The sequence below is a fragment of the Rattus norvegicus genome, chromosome 1 (genome assembly GCF_021556685.1).
Source record: "Rattus norvegicus strain SHRSP/BbbUtx chromosome 1, alternate assembly SHRSP_T2T, whole genome shotgun sequence".
In the NCBI taxonomy this organism is placed as follows: domain Eukaryota; kingdom Metazoa; phylum Chordata; class Mammalia; order Rodentia; family Muridae; genus Rattus; species Rattus norvegicus.
In genome coordinates this window covers 19,543,660-19,558,313 of record NC_141534.1, presented here as the reverse complement: position 1 = coordinate 19,558,313, position 14,654 = coordinate 19,543,660, and the positions used below count along the sequence as shown (strand labels likewise).

Here is a 14,654-nt window from a genome sequence, read left to right as displayed (position 1 = left end):
AAAAAAACAATGTAATGTATTGTGGGATAAAAGTTAATGTTTGAAGTGGGCAATTAAGTATACTGGAGAAACTTCTGCCTTTCATAAGATTTATTTTTGATTTTAAAATCTTGATAAGCTCTGTTTAGGCGGAGTCAAGGGTCCAACCCTTTGGTATAGTCTTTGATGACAGAAATCTAGCCAAAGACTGGTAGACTGAATTTCGCCCTCACAGTTACTTCTCTGGGACCATCTTGGGAAAATGTACTAATATGAACATTATAGCTCATTGTCATACTTCAGGCTACTCTTTAGTCCCAACCAGTGAAATATGAAGGCCACAAGAGGCTTGAGTTTTCCGTCTCAGTTATACATTAGATTCAGTCAAGACTGGGGAGTGTAGGTGTGAGAGGACCCTACTCAGGATAATTGCCTAATTGGTACAAGGCCAATCTCCACATATTTTTGTTTAATGTCTTGCTAGAATTGCGAGCTACTCACTGCATCATCTTGGAGGCCACTGAACCCTTCCCTTCCCAAGCACTCATCAAGACTTGATTTCAGTGTTACTTATGGTAAAGCATCAGTCATGCACCTTGCTTTCAAATCTATGTATCATTCTGAGCAGAACTTGAGGGACCAGGGCCATTTTGTTTTGTTTTTTAAATTTAAGGAAGGCATTTTTATTTGTGTTTATCTCACTTAGCATCCAAAGTAAATCCAATAATCTATGTCTAGGTTCACTGCAGAAGTAATGGTTGCCTTTTCAAGACACATTGAATTTCAAATAGTTTAATAGCTTAAAGGCTGATTAAGAAGCAACTAGATTCAATGTAATTTGTTTATGTGTTTGAAAATAACCAAGTAGGAATTTTGAATGACTGTAACACTCAGTTGGCAGGGTTCATGATTTTTTTTTTCTTAATAGTAATGATTTTCTTCCTGGGAAGGATTCTAAAAACTCTCCTTTTCTACACCAAATAGAAATTGCTCTATCTGACCACACGTTTTTGTTTTTTGTTTTGTTTTGTTTTTCCTTTTTTTCTTCTAAATATCCCAAGAAATAGCTTTCAAACCTGAGCTTAGGTAGAGAATCATTTTCAATGGGTTAAGGATGTGTGGACAAATCTTAGAGAGCAAATGGCTAACGGTGAAATGTGTGGCACACACTACCACAGTTAAGAAAACAGGACCTTGGGGTTGGGGATTTAGCTCAGTGGTAGAGTGCTTGCCTAGGAAGCGCAAGGCCCTGGGTTCGGTCCCCAGCTCCGAAAAAAAGAACCAAAAAAAAAAAAAAAAAAAAAGAAAAAGAAAAAAAGAAAAGAAAACAGGACCTTCATTGTCCTGGCGGATGCCACCAAGCCAACCAAGGACTTTACTCTCCTGGAGCTCAAAGTACGACAATGAGGCAAGGTTCCAGGTCTTTTACATCAGTGGTTCTCAACCTGTGGGTTGTAACCCCTCTGGGGATCAAAGGACCCATCCACAGGGGTAGCATATCAGACATCCTGCACATCAGATATTTACATTATGATTCATAACAGTAGCAGCGTTGCAGCTATGAAATTGCAATGAAAATACTTTTATGGTGAGGGAGCCACCATGATATGAGGAATTATATTAAAGGGTTGTAGCAATAGGAATGTTGAGAACTGATGTTTTACCAGTTCTGAGTTATTCAATCATCACAACAATTTCTTCTGAAGGTGGCAATTGAAATATTTCCTTCTAAACTTGATGAATAAAATCCTGACTAATTTTGGTTCCCACACCACTTTGAAGATGGCTGAACACGCACGCACGCATGCACCATGCACATACAAAATAGACTTTTTTTGATAGGAAATAAATTTGTGAGGTCAGACTACATCTTCGAAAGATTAAAGGGAAATGACTTTGAAGTTTCTGGTGGATTGTCTCTTGATAAACACAAATGCCTATCAGCATGCTTCCCTCCTCACGGAGTGTAGGTTGTGACTCCCTCTTATGAATCTAGAGTTCATGATCTCAGTACAGTAGCAGGAGCTGTAAGCTTCATTGTCATTCTGCAGCCTGGGTCTGGCTTCCTCTTGAAGCCTATAAATCATTATCAAACAAGAAAATCAAGTAATCAAGCTTGCTGGCCTGAATCTGATCTATAGTATTAAACTCCAGCATGAAAAGATATTCACTTATAACACTAGTTAAATGCTCTAATAATGAGCTTGGATTAGGGAAATGCTTCTGCACACACAGGGACTGGAGGTCCTGATTGCCTCTCAATCACACGTACAAAACCCACTCAGTCTCAGCGGCTTGAACACAAATCCAAAGGCGACAGGCAACATACTAGGGAGAGAGGATGGCAGAGATATTCATAAATGTTGTCTCCTTTTAAAGTTGCATCCATAAATTATATGAGCTTTTGTTTTTTTTTTTTTTCAAATTTTGTCTTCAAATGACTTCAGGGCATGTTGCAAATTCATTTCATGGTCAGTTACCTTTCATCTTTAAAATCACACGAAACATGCAACTCTTTAGAATGAAATAATTGGTTTAATAATCATAAGCTTGAAAGAGAACTTGAGTTAAAATTCAATCTGTGGTCTGAATTATCACCATCTGACACAATGCAGAGAGAATTTTGTGTATATGCGCACATTAGTTTTTATTAATATGGTGGGAGTGTATACTGTTTAACTTGATATACTTGTCTTGGTGAATTCTTCTCCGGATTGAACTTATCTTTATTAGGTAGTTGGGCATGATACAGGTTGAACACCCCTCAGTTCCAGAGCCTTGGCAAAATTAACCTCCAGCGGCTTGCCTGTCCCTTTGGTGAGCTTCAGAGATCGGATGCAGCCTCGGAACCTAACGTTGGTGGTCAGGCCAAACTGATTGAGGCCATCTGAAAAGACATAGGAGGGGTCACTTTTGTTTCTCATTCTTACAAATGCTGGGGATCCAGCCCAGAAACATGTGCACACTGCACAAACACTCTACCACCAAGTCGACCACTACTCCCTCAGCCTCATTTCTGAAACATCGCTACAGCAAACATTTGCAATCACACGTCCAAATCAAATCTCAAGCCTGAGGTTGACTCGGAACGCTGTCTATTGTAAGCTGTGTGATTTTGCTTGGAGACTTGCTAACTGGTTTGTAGAGAATTACCAACTTCCTACGAGTTGAATTATAAACTGTGGAAACCTCAAACAAGTAATTTGGTTTGGAACAAACGCATTTAAAGTTATAAAGTCAAACTATGCAATTATAGCCAAGTGTGATGGTACATGACTATAGCACCAGTGTTACAGGTGGAAAGGGAAAACCCAAGCTCTAGGGTAGCCTGGGCTAGACAGTAAGAACCTGCTTCAAAATTAATAAGGAAGGAAATAAGTTGTGGTGGTTTGAATACGCTTGGCCCATGGGACGTGGCACTATTAGGAGGCGTGGCCTTGTTGAAGTAAGTGTGTCACTGTGTAGGTGGGCTGTGAGGTCTCTTAATGCTCCAGATCTGCCCAGTGCAGAAGGAACCTCCTCTGGGCTGCCTGCAGAAGAGTCTCCTTCCTCCTGGCTGCCTGGTGAGCAAAATGTAGAACTCTTCCTTAGAGCACCATGCCTGCCTGGATGCTGCCATGCTTCCCCACAAGGATGATAATGGACTGAAGCTCTCAACGGGTAAGCCAGCCCCAATTAAATGGTTTCTATTAGAAGAGATACCTTGGTCATGGGGTCTCCTCACAGCAACGAAACCCTAAGACATAACTAAACAACAATAACCCCCCCCCCCAATAAATCTTATACAGTTGTATTTGATGAAGCAAAGAATTGATAAAATACTTCTAGTGTTAAAGTAGGACACGGGATGTCCTAACACTGAAAAAATAAAACCCCCAAATGTTCTGTTGGTTGGGAGCTTATGGGATTTTTTTTTTTTTAACTAACAAGACTTGCTTGTTGCAACACAATTCAGCAATGGAACTGTGTGAGGAGAATTCTGAGTGCTTTCAAAACAAAACAAGAAGAAGTCTTGTGATCTCAGTTTCTTCAAAGCTCAGAATTGCTCTTGGAGCCTCTGCGCTCCTCCCAGGTATAGAGGGTAGGGGTGAGATGATGTCCAATTACTCATTATTGCTTACTGGTGTTAATCGGTTAACTGTTTACACTGGCCTTTCTATGGAAAAGTTTCTGCCATGTGTTGCTTATCCTTGTGGTCGAATACCTTACTCACGTGATTCTTCATGACCTTCAGAGTATAAATTGCCTGATTCTCTGAATAAAACGGGCTGTTGCATAGTTGTTTACTCTGCCTCAATTTTAGGCCCTGCTTTCCCAGGCTTATGCCCCCAACTAGAGCAGCAAACAGAGATGCTTCTCTTCCCAAGCCTGCTGGATCCTTGGGAGGATCTTGCTTCATAGCCTGTTGGCAGAGAGGTACGCTGTCTCCCTCAAAATACTGAGTTTGTTACTGATAGAAATATTTATTTATATAGCTCAAAAATTCTTATCGTTTAAAATAATGCACAGTTGTGGGTCTTTTTACACAGTTGTGGCTCAGTGTTTAAGAGCACTAGCTGCTTTTCTAGAGGACCGGGGTTCAACTCCCAGCACCCACAAGGATGCCTCCCACTCTAATTCCAGTTCCAGGGGATCTGATGCCTTCTTCTTGCTTTCCTGGGAAGCAGCCATGCATACTGTACACAGACACACTGTGCACAGACACACACGCTGACAGAACACCCATGCCCATGATACAACTGTTAAAACGTTAAAGCCAAAAGTAACTCTGGAAGGAGCCCATTTGTCCCCTCTAACATCTTTTGTTCTGTCAACCTATGCTGAATACCGCACACCCTCTTTTCTTACACAAAGCCCTTCTGCCTTGGAAGCAAAGCTAAGTTTTTTTTCCAGATTTCTGAAAGCTTACTCCAGGACTCTGCATCACTCCAGTGCTCACTACAAAACTGGACTCATTGCCCAGCAGCTCCTGCCCCTGGCTCCTTAGGTAACCCTGGAGTTCATATGCTGAATTTAATGCTGAATTTAATGTACTGGAGGGTTTTTTTTGATGCAGATTTATTGCTTGGGCTCTCTTGTAATATGAATATAAAGTCTTTAATAACCTATGTGGGAAATTAGCTCCGTTTAACCTGGAGAATTCTAGAATGAGAGGAAATAAGTTGGAGGGCCTTTTATGATTCCTCTGATACATTTCACTTTAAAACTGGGGAGAGGGGAGGGGAACCCTCACAATCCTGGCTTCAACCGCTGCTAAATACTTTATATCTTTTATAAGGTAAATTCATTTCCTTTAGTTTTAGCCTCCCCTTGGATAAAACCTTGGGGGTGATTATGAAAATTTCAAGTCCCATGTGGTTTAAATAAATAGTCCTCTCATTTTACAGACTGGCAATTTTAGGCCAAGTGTTATTTATGGAAAGAGATTCTAAAGCGTAGAAGCAAGTGGCCTTAAGTACACATTCTTGGACACGGTTATACAAATACGAATGTTTAAAACCACAAACATAAGGAGCAAAGGGCTTGTTTGCTGCGGCAACCAGCACTCACCTGGGAAACCGCCAACAAAAACAGGGTCGTTTGTATCTGCTGATGTGGAGGCTGCATTTGGGCTCTGGGCATCCACCTGGTTCCCATCTACCACCAGCTCAAGGCGGTTTTTGATCTTCTTGGCAGTGACTTTATGCCATCGTCCATCGCACATATGGCCTGGGCTCCCAGCATCGTAGACCGCAGTGAATCGGCCGGCGCCATTATCCACATGGAACATAAGCTGGAAAGGTAGGAAAATGACCTGTCACAGGTGGCTTCGGTCGAGGCGAGCGCCACAGCCCGCACGATGAAAACCAGAGGCTGAAGCGAACAACATTTCTCAAACACTGGACAGTTAGGTCTGGAGAAATAGCTCAACTAGTCCAGGGCTCGGCATGCAGAGAACACAAACTGCTCTACAGTTTAAACTAATTTATTTAAATATCCAAGTGTGCTTATCTACTCAGTGAGTGCGTGTCCCAGCCTCCGAGTTTATGGGAAGGTTTGAGGAGTGAGGGGAGGAGAGGGAGATGTGGAAGGCACGCTTTAGATCACCATTACCTTGTGGGAAACATCAGCATCACGGGACTGATATAACTGGCACTGTTGAAGTACTTAGTTTCAACTTAAGTTGAAGCTTTTAATTTGGTCCCCAGAACCAATGTGGGAAAACCTAGATGTGGCAATCAAGGTTTCCGAATCTCAGCATAAGAGGGGCAGATTGGCCAGATTCCCTGGCCCGTCCCGTTTCACGGCTCTTTGTACTCCAAATAGCAATGGATAGTACCTCAAACTGTAAGGTGAGTAGCTCCACATACTGTCCTCTGCCCATCATGTGTGCGTGCAACCCATGCACAGCTGTGCATGTGCACACAGGTACACGCGCACACGCGCAGGCACAAACACCCCCAGCGAAAAGTTAGCATAATGCCAAGTTAAAGCTTGGGACCCAGGAACAAGCCGTAGTCTTTGCTCTTGGGCGTTGCCCGTGTTACTTATGCTGTTTCAGAAGAAGCACCCAAGTCCTACACCAAAACAGAACCTAATCGGCACAAAGGTTTTTCAGCTATCCATCTTTTTGGACTATGAGGTGAACCTTCCAAAACCTTCTTAGGAGAAGCCGCTTCAAGCAACTCATTAATGGGCTTTCAAATATACTTTAAAGTATTGTTTATAAATTTAAGCTTTTGAAGCTTTAATTGTGTTTTTCTTTCTCCTTCATGGTTTTCACTCTAAATACAGGATTGAGAGCCACATAAATTACTTTTTGGGGGCACGTTTCATATCACAGGTGCCAAAGACCCGAGCCAGAAGGCCAGTTAAATTCCCAACAAGGAAGAACTTGATTAGAAGTTCTTGTTTAAATGAGAAAAATCTGTTTTTAGTAACGTGGCAGGATCCCTGAAATTCGAGACATCAGAATTCTTTTGAAGCTGATGAAGGAAAGGAACATGTTGAAATATTAAAAACGTTAGTCAGCTACGCGGTGCACTTGACAAGGTGGATGAAAGAAATGCTTTGTTTGAAAAAGATTAATAGGGCTGGGCGAAGTTTGCAAAATGTATAGTACTGTAAATATTAGTGTTTGGAACACTGAGCGGAGTTTGTAAAAGTGACATTTTACTTCTATGAAGAGCTTGATGGAAAAACCACATGACAGAGTGACACATAAGTGGTAAAAGATTACAAGCAAGAAAGGGAATTTGAAAGAGATGCAAGGAACATAGGCTTTAAACATTCAAACAGAACCAGAGAATTTTGTCTATCTGTTAATTTTTTCATCCTTTTTACCTAAAAGCACTTGGATTTTTTTTCTGTTGTTTTTGGAATCGTGTGAGCAAGAAGGAGAGAATGGCAAGGAGGGTATGTTTTAGATCATGTTTTAGATCAGCACCATCTTCCTGAGTGAGCCTGGTAGAAAATCTGTGAGACTTCTTGCTTATTTTCCTTTTAACCCGCTTTCTACATGTACAGCTCATCTCCCTATAGGTTGCTGTCCACAGGCAGTCATGGATAAGGATCTATTTATGATTAGGCTATCGCTCGTCCACTTGTCTATGTTTGATTTTGGGGGGAAAGTGTCTGAGTGCTTGTAAGTGAAAGTCAGGAACTGGTATGTTGCAGGTCTCAGTGATGTAAAAGGTAGGCTGCTTTCAGATAACTTGAGCCACCTCCTTCACTGCACTGGTAATTTTGCCAACTTAGGTGCACAGATGTAGATTCCCTGAAAGCTGGGGATCCAAAACCATGTGGGCCACAGGTGGTCAACCCAGCTGTGGTGTAGTAGGATTGACACATTTAAAATGTGGCTGGGTGCACAGAATGGGTGTGATAAAAGTGTACATGGATTGTGATGACCCAGAGGGGTGAGAAGAACTGACAAGACCTTGAACCAGAGCTTTGAGTGGGGGAAGCCAGTGTCAGGAGAGAACAAGCAGACATTTACCCACCTTCTCGTCAATCATTTCAATACCCATTCCATCCATCTTCTGACTGCTGACTCCCAGGAGGACTCCAGTGGGTCTTGTGGTACGGAATTCAAATTCTACAAGAAGGTCCAATCCAACTTTGAAGCCACCAACTGGGGAGAAAAATTATTGATTAGACTTTGGGGTGAATTAATTTCAATCTGTGGCTTCCCCAGTGTGTTTGTTGCTGATGCGAGAGGCCAGGATTTTAGACTGCTCATAATTTTCCTCTTGGTACTGCATAGGAATCTGGCGCACAGTGGAGCTTTAATCATTGGATAACCAAATGAATGAGCACACAATAGGACTGACTGAATCAAGGGCTCTCAAAACCAGGTATGAGAATTTCCAAAGTCTGCTGGGCTAAGGAAAGAATTTCAATGGATATTCAGTAAAATTTTATTGAGACGTTCTAAATGGCACTACAGTGATTGGAGTGAGTTCTGATCGTCCTAAATATTTTATTAAATGAAAGATTGCAAATGTAATTTTTTATGGAAAGATTCTAGGACATAATCTTTTCTACTTAATCCAGTGAATCTTTTGGTTAGACATTTTGATATTTGACTCATATATTTAGGCCTTCTATAAGGAGTTAAGATATTTCGTTTAGCAATAAAAAATGATTTCCTAAGAACAGTTAAGACTACATGAATTCTGCAAAATATTGGGAAAGCACTCAAGAAAATTCTATCTGTGCTTTCTATTTACCAGGTGGACCATACATGTCATGTGTGACCACTGCTGTCCTTACTGTGGTACTGGTGATGTGGTAGACTTTTTGTTCTTCCAGGATCCTTGATGACCTTGCATGGAAAAGGTGGATAGATTTAAAGTAAGGGTAGAAGGGCCGAACTGTTCAGGAAGATAAAATAAGAGGTAAAGAGGAAAAAGAAATGATGTAAGGTGCTTCAGCTGAAGAAAAACAGTGATGTGGTGAGATGATGTCCAGCAATTGGGGGGCTGGGTAGCTTTTAAGAACAGAGATATCAAGCCTCTTATAGAGAATGTGTATGGTTTGCACCAAAGTAACCTGCAGTTCTGACCACCCAAGTCTTATGTAAATTGTATTCTGCTGTGAGTTGAAGGATTGGGAAGAGCTGTTGGAAACTGGAGTTGAGATTTTTTTTTTTTGGTTCTTTTTTTCGGAGCTGGGGACTGAACCGAGGGCCTTGTGCTACCACTGAGCTAAATCCCCAACCCCTGGAGTTGAGAGTTTTTGTTGTGTGTTGTTGTCGTTGTTCCATATTTTGATATAATACCAAAAAGAAGGTAGGAAGATCAGCCAACCCATCAGCCACAGAAGCTGAAGCCAGGTATCAAGCCTGGCTAAGAGAAGGGCATCACAGCCACTTGTGGACTGGTAGAAATCGTGGGGAACTTTTGGCTTTCATAGCACATGACATGGCTTTGGGGCAACATCATATCCTCCAATATTTCCAAATCTGATATGTCTCTGTATCTCAAGGTTCTGCCTATACAGAGGTGGGTTTCTACCCTAGCCTGTGTTAGAGGATTCTAATGTCCACTTCACAACTCTGCATAGAAGTATTCAACTCTGAATATCTATGCTTCAAATGCAAGGGCACCTACATTCATAAAAGAAACCTTACTAAATCTCAAAGGACACATTGCATCTCACACAATAATAGTGGGAGATTTCAACACCCTGCTCTCATCAATGGACAGATCATGGAAACAGAAACTAAATAGAGACACAGAAAAACTAAAAAGTTATGAAAAAATCAGATATCTATAGAACATTTCATCCTAAAGCAAAAGATTATACATTCTTCTCGGCACCTCATGGTACCTTCTCCAAAACTGATCATATAATCGGTCACAAAACAGGCTTCAACAGATACAAGAAGATTGAAATAATCCCATGCATACTATCAGATCACCACAGACTAAGGCTGGTCTTCAATAACAACAAAAATGACAGAAAGCCCACATACACATGGAAGTTGAACAATACTCAATGATAGCTTAGTCAAGGAAGAAATAAAGAGATTAAAGACTTTTTAGAATTTAATGAAAATGAAGGTACAACATACCCAAACTTAGGGGACACCATGAAAGCAGTGCTAAGAGGAAAACTCATAGCTCTGAGAGCCTGCAAAAAGAAACTGATTGACAGTACACCTAAAAGTTCTAAAACAAAAAAAAGTAAATACACCCAAGAGGAGTAGATGGCAAGAAATAATCATACTCAGGGCTGAAATTAACCAAGTAGAAATAAAAAAGAACTATAAAAAGAATCAACAAAACCGGGAATTGGTTCATTGAGAAAATCAACAAGATAGATAAACCCCTAGTCAGACTAACCAGAGGGCACAGAGAGAGTATATCCAAATTAACAAAATCAAAAATGAAAAGGGAGACATAACAAAGGAATCTGAGGAAATTAAAAAAATCATCAGACCATACTACAAAAGCCTATATCAACAAAACTGGAAAATCTGGAGGAAATGAACAATTTTCTAGGCAGATACCAGATACCAAAATAAAAACAGGATCAGTAAACCACCTAAACAACCCCATAACTCCTAAAGAAATAGAAGCAGTTATTAAGAGTCTCCCAACCAAAAAAAGTCCAGAACCAGGAGATAGGTTTAGTGCAGAATTCTATCAGACCTTCATAGAAGACCTCATACCAATACTGTCCAAACTATTCCACAAAATACAAACAGAAGGAGCGCTACCCAATTCCTTCTATGAAGCCACAATTACGCTTACACCTAAGCCACACAAAGACCCAACAAAGAACAAGAAGTTCAGACCAATTTCCCTTATGAATATCAATGCAAAAATACTCAATAAAATTCTCCCAAACCAAATCCAAGAACACATCAAAATGATCATCCATTATCATCAAGTAGGCTTCATCCCAGGGATGCAGAGATGGTTCAATAAATGGAAATCTGTCAATGTAATCCACTATGTAAACAAACTCAAAAGAAAAAAGCACATGATCATCTCATTAGATGTTGAGAAAGCATTTGACAAAATTCAACACCCCTTCATGTTAATAGTCTTGAAAAGATCAGGAATTTAAGGTCCATCACTCAACATAATAAAAGCAATATACAGCAAACCAGTAGCCAACATCAAACTAAATGGAGAGAAAGTTGAAGCAATCCCACTAAAATCAGGGACTAGACAAAGCTGCCCACTCTCTCCCTGCTTATTCAATATAGCACTCTAAGTCCTAGCCAGGGCAATCAGACAACAAAAGGAGGTCAAGGGGATACAAATTGGAAAGGAAGAAGTCAAAATATCACTATTTGCAAATGGTATGATAGTATACTTAAGTGAACCCAAAAGTTCCACCAGAGAACTACTAAGCCTAATAAACAACTTCAGCAAAGTGGCTGGGTATAAAATTACCTCAAACAAATCAGTAGCCTTCCTCTACTCAATGGATAAACAGGCTGAGAAAGAAATGAGGGAAATGACACCCTTCACAATAGCTACAAATAACGTAAAATACCTCAGAATGACTTTAACCAAGCAAGTGAAAGATCTATATGACAAGAACTTTAAGCCTCTGAAGAAAGAAATTGAAGACCTCAGATGATGGAAAGATCTCCCACGCTCATGGATTGGCAAGATTAATATAGTAAAGATGGCCATTTTGCCAAAAGCAATCTATAGATTCAATGCAATCCCCATCAAAATTCCTACTCAATTCTTTACAGAGATAGAAAGAGCAATTTGCAAATTCATTTGGAATAACAAAAAACCCAGGATAGCTAAAACTATCCTCAACAATAAAAGGACTTCAGGGGGAATCACTATCCCTGAACTCAAGCAGTATCACAGAGCAAGACTGATAAAAACTGGATGGTATTGGTACAGAGACAGGCAGATCAATGGAATCGAGTTGAAGACCCATAAATGAACCCACACACCTATGGTCACTTGATCTTTGACAAAGAAGCTAAAGCCATTGATTGAAAAAACAACAGTATTTTCAACAAATGGTGCTGTTTCAACTGGAGGTCAGCATGTAGAAGAATGCAAATTGATCCATTCTTATTGATTTGTACCAAGTTCAAATCCAAGTGGATGAAGGACCTTCACATAAAACCAGATGAATTAAAACTAATAGAAGAGAAAGTGGGGAAGAGCCTCAAACATATGGGACTAGGGAAAATTTCTTGAACAGAACACCAATGACTTATGTTCTAAGATCAAGAATCAACAAATGGGACCTCATAAAACTGCATAATTTTTGTAAGGCAAAGGATACCATTATTAAGATAAAATGGCATCCAACAGATTGGGAAAAGATCATTATCAAACCTACATCCAATAGAGCACAAATATCCAATATATACAAAGAACTCAAGAAGTTAGACTCCAGAGCACCAAATAACCCTACTAAAAATTGAGTACAGAGCTAAACAAAGAATTCTTAACTGAGCAATATTGAATGGCTGAGAATTACCTAAAGAAATGTTCAACATCCTTAGTTATCAGGGAAATGCAAATCAAAACAACCCTGAGATTCCACCTCACACCAGTCAGAATGGCTAAGATCAAAAACTCTGGCGACAGCAGATGCTGGTGAGGATGTGGAGAAAGAGGAACACTTTTCCATTGTTGGTGGGATTGCAAGCTGGTACAACCATTCTGGAAATCAGTCTAGAGGCTCCCTAGAAAATTGGACATTGAACTACCTGAGGGCCCAGCTATACCTCTCCTGGGCATATACCCAAAAGATGCTCCAACATAAAACAAAGACACATGCTCCACTATGTTCATAGCAGCCTTATTTATAAGAGCCAGAAGCTTGAAAGAACCCAGATGCCCTTCAACAGAGGAATGGATTAAAAAAATGTGGTACATCTACTCAATGGAGTATTACTCAGCTATCAAAAACAATGAGTTCCTTGAAGTTCTAGCCAGAGCAATCAGAGAACAAAAGGAGATCAAGGGGATACAGATCGGAAAAGAAGAGGTCAAAATATCACTATTTGCAGATGATATGATAGTATATTTAAGTGATCCCAAAAGTTCCACCAGAGAACTACTAAAGCTGATAAACAACTTCAGCAAAGTGGCTCGGTATAAAATTAACTCAAATAAATCAGTTGCCTTCCTCTACACAAGAGAGAAACAAGCCGAGAAAGAAATTAGGGAAATGACACCCTTCATAATAGACCCAAATAATATAAAGTACCTCGGTGTGACTTTAACCAAGCAAGTAAAAGATCTGTACAATAAGAACTTCAAGACACTGAGGAAAGAAATTGAAGAAGACCTCAGAAGATGGAAAGATCTCCCATGCTCATGGATTGGCAGGATTAATATAGTAAAAATGGCCATTTTACCAAAAGCAATCTACAGATTCAATGCAATCCCCATCAAAATACCAATCCAATTCTTCAAAGCGTTAGACAGAACAATTTGCAAATTCATCTGGAATAACAAAAAACCCAGGATAGCTAAAACTATCCTCAACAATAAAAGGACTTCAGGGGGAATCACTATCCCTGAACTCAAGCAGTATTACAGAGCAATAGTGATAAAAACTGCATGGTATTGGTACAGAGACAGACAGATAGACCAATGGAATAGAATTGAAGACCCAAATGAACCCACACACCTATGGTCACTTGATTTTTGACAAAGGAGCCAAAACCATCCAATGGAAAAAAGATAGCATTTTCAGCAAATGGTGCTGGTTCAACTGGAGGTCAACATGTAGAAGAATGCAGATCGATCCATGCTTATCACCCTGTACAAAGCTTAAGTCCAAGTGGATCAAGGACCTCCACATCAAACCAGACACACTCAAACTAATAGAAGAAAAACTAGGGAAGCATCTGGAACACATGGGCACTGGAAAAAAATTTCCTGAACAAAACACCAATGGCTTATGCTCTAAGATCAAGAATCGACAAATGGGATCTCATAAAACTGCAAAGCTTCTGTAAGGCAAAGGACACTGTGGTTAGGACAAAACGGCAACCAACAGATTGGGAAAAGATCTTTACCAATCCTACAACAGATAGAGGCCTTATATCCAAAATATACAAAGAACTCAAGAAGTTAGACCGCAGGGAAACAAATAACCCTATTAAAAAATGGGGTTCAGAGCTAAACAAAGAATTCACAGCTGAGGAATGCTGAATGGCTGAGAAACACCTAAAGAAATGTTCAACATCTTTAGTCATAAGGGAAATGCAAATCAAAACAACCCTGAGATTTGACCTCACACCAGTGAGAATGGCTAAGATCAAAAACTCAGGTGACAGCAGATGCTGGCGAGGATGTGGAGAAAGAGGAACACTCCTCCATTGTTGGTGGGATTGCAGACTGGTACAACCATTCTGGAAATCAGTCTGGAGGTTCCTCAGAAAATTGGACATTGAACTGCCTGAGGGCCCAGCTATACCTCTCTTGGGCATATACCCAAAAGATGCCTCAACATATAAAAGAGACACGTGCTCCACTATGTTCATCGCAGCCTTATTTATAATAGCCAGAAACTGGAAAGAACCCAGATGCCCTTCAACAGAGGAATGGATACAGAAAATGTGGTACATCTACACAATGGAATATTACTCAGCTATCAAAAACAACGAGTTTATGAAATTCGTAGGCAAATGGTTGGAACTGGAAAATATCATCCTGAGTGAGCTAACCCAATCACAGAAAGACATA

General features: G+C 40.3%; 1 protein-coding gene across 7 annotated transcripts in view; it reads right to left on the bottom strand.

Moving 5' to 3' along the window:
• Positions 1-2,494: 2,494 nt before the first annotated feature.
• The window catches only part of Lama2 (laminin subunit alpha 2), a 647,938-nt gene continuing 635,778 nt past the window's right edge, over positions 2,495-14,654 (bottom strand). For all 7 annotated transcript variants that reach the window (XR_015627317.1, XR_015627326.1, NM_001427039.1 and 4 more), the window contains 3 exons: positions 7,962-8,092; positions 5,530-5,752; positions 2,495-2,866 (listed from right to left, as the gene is read on the bottom strand). Coding sequence is in view for 5 of the 7 variants with exons in the window: in NM_001427039.1 (NP_001413968.1) it covers positions 2,709-2,866; positions 5,530-5,752; positions 7,962-8,092 (512 nt within the window). In the remaining 2 variants the exon portion in view is untranslated. The remainder of the gene's footprint in view (positions 2,867-5,529; positions 5,753-7,961; positions 8,093-14,654) is intronic.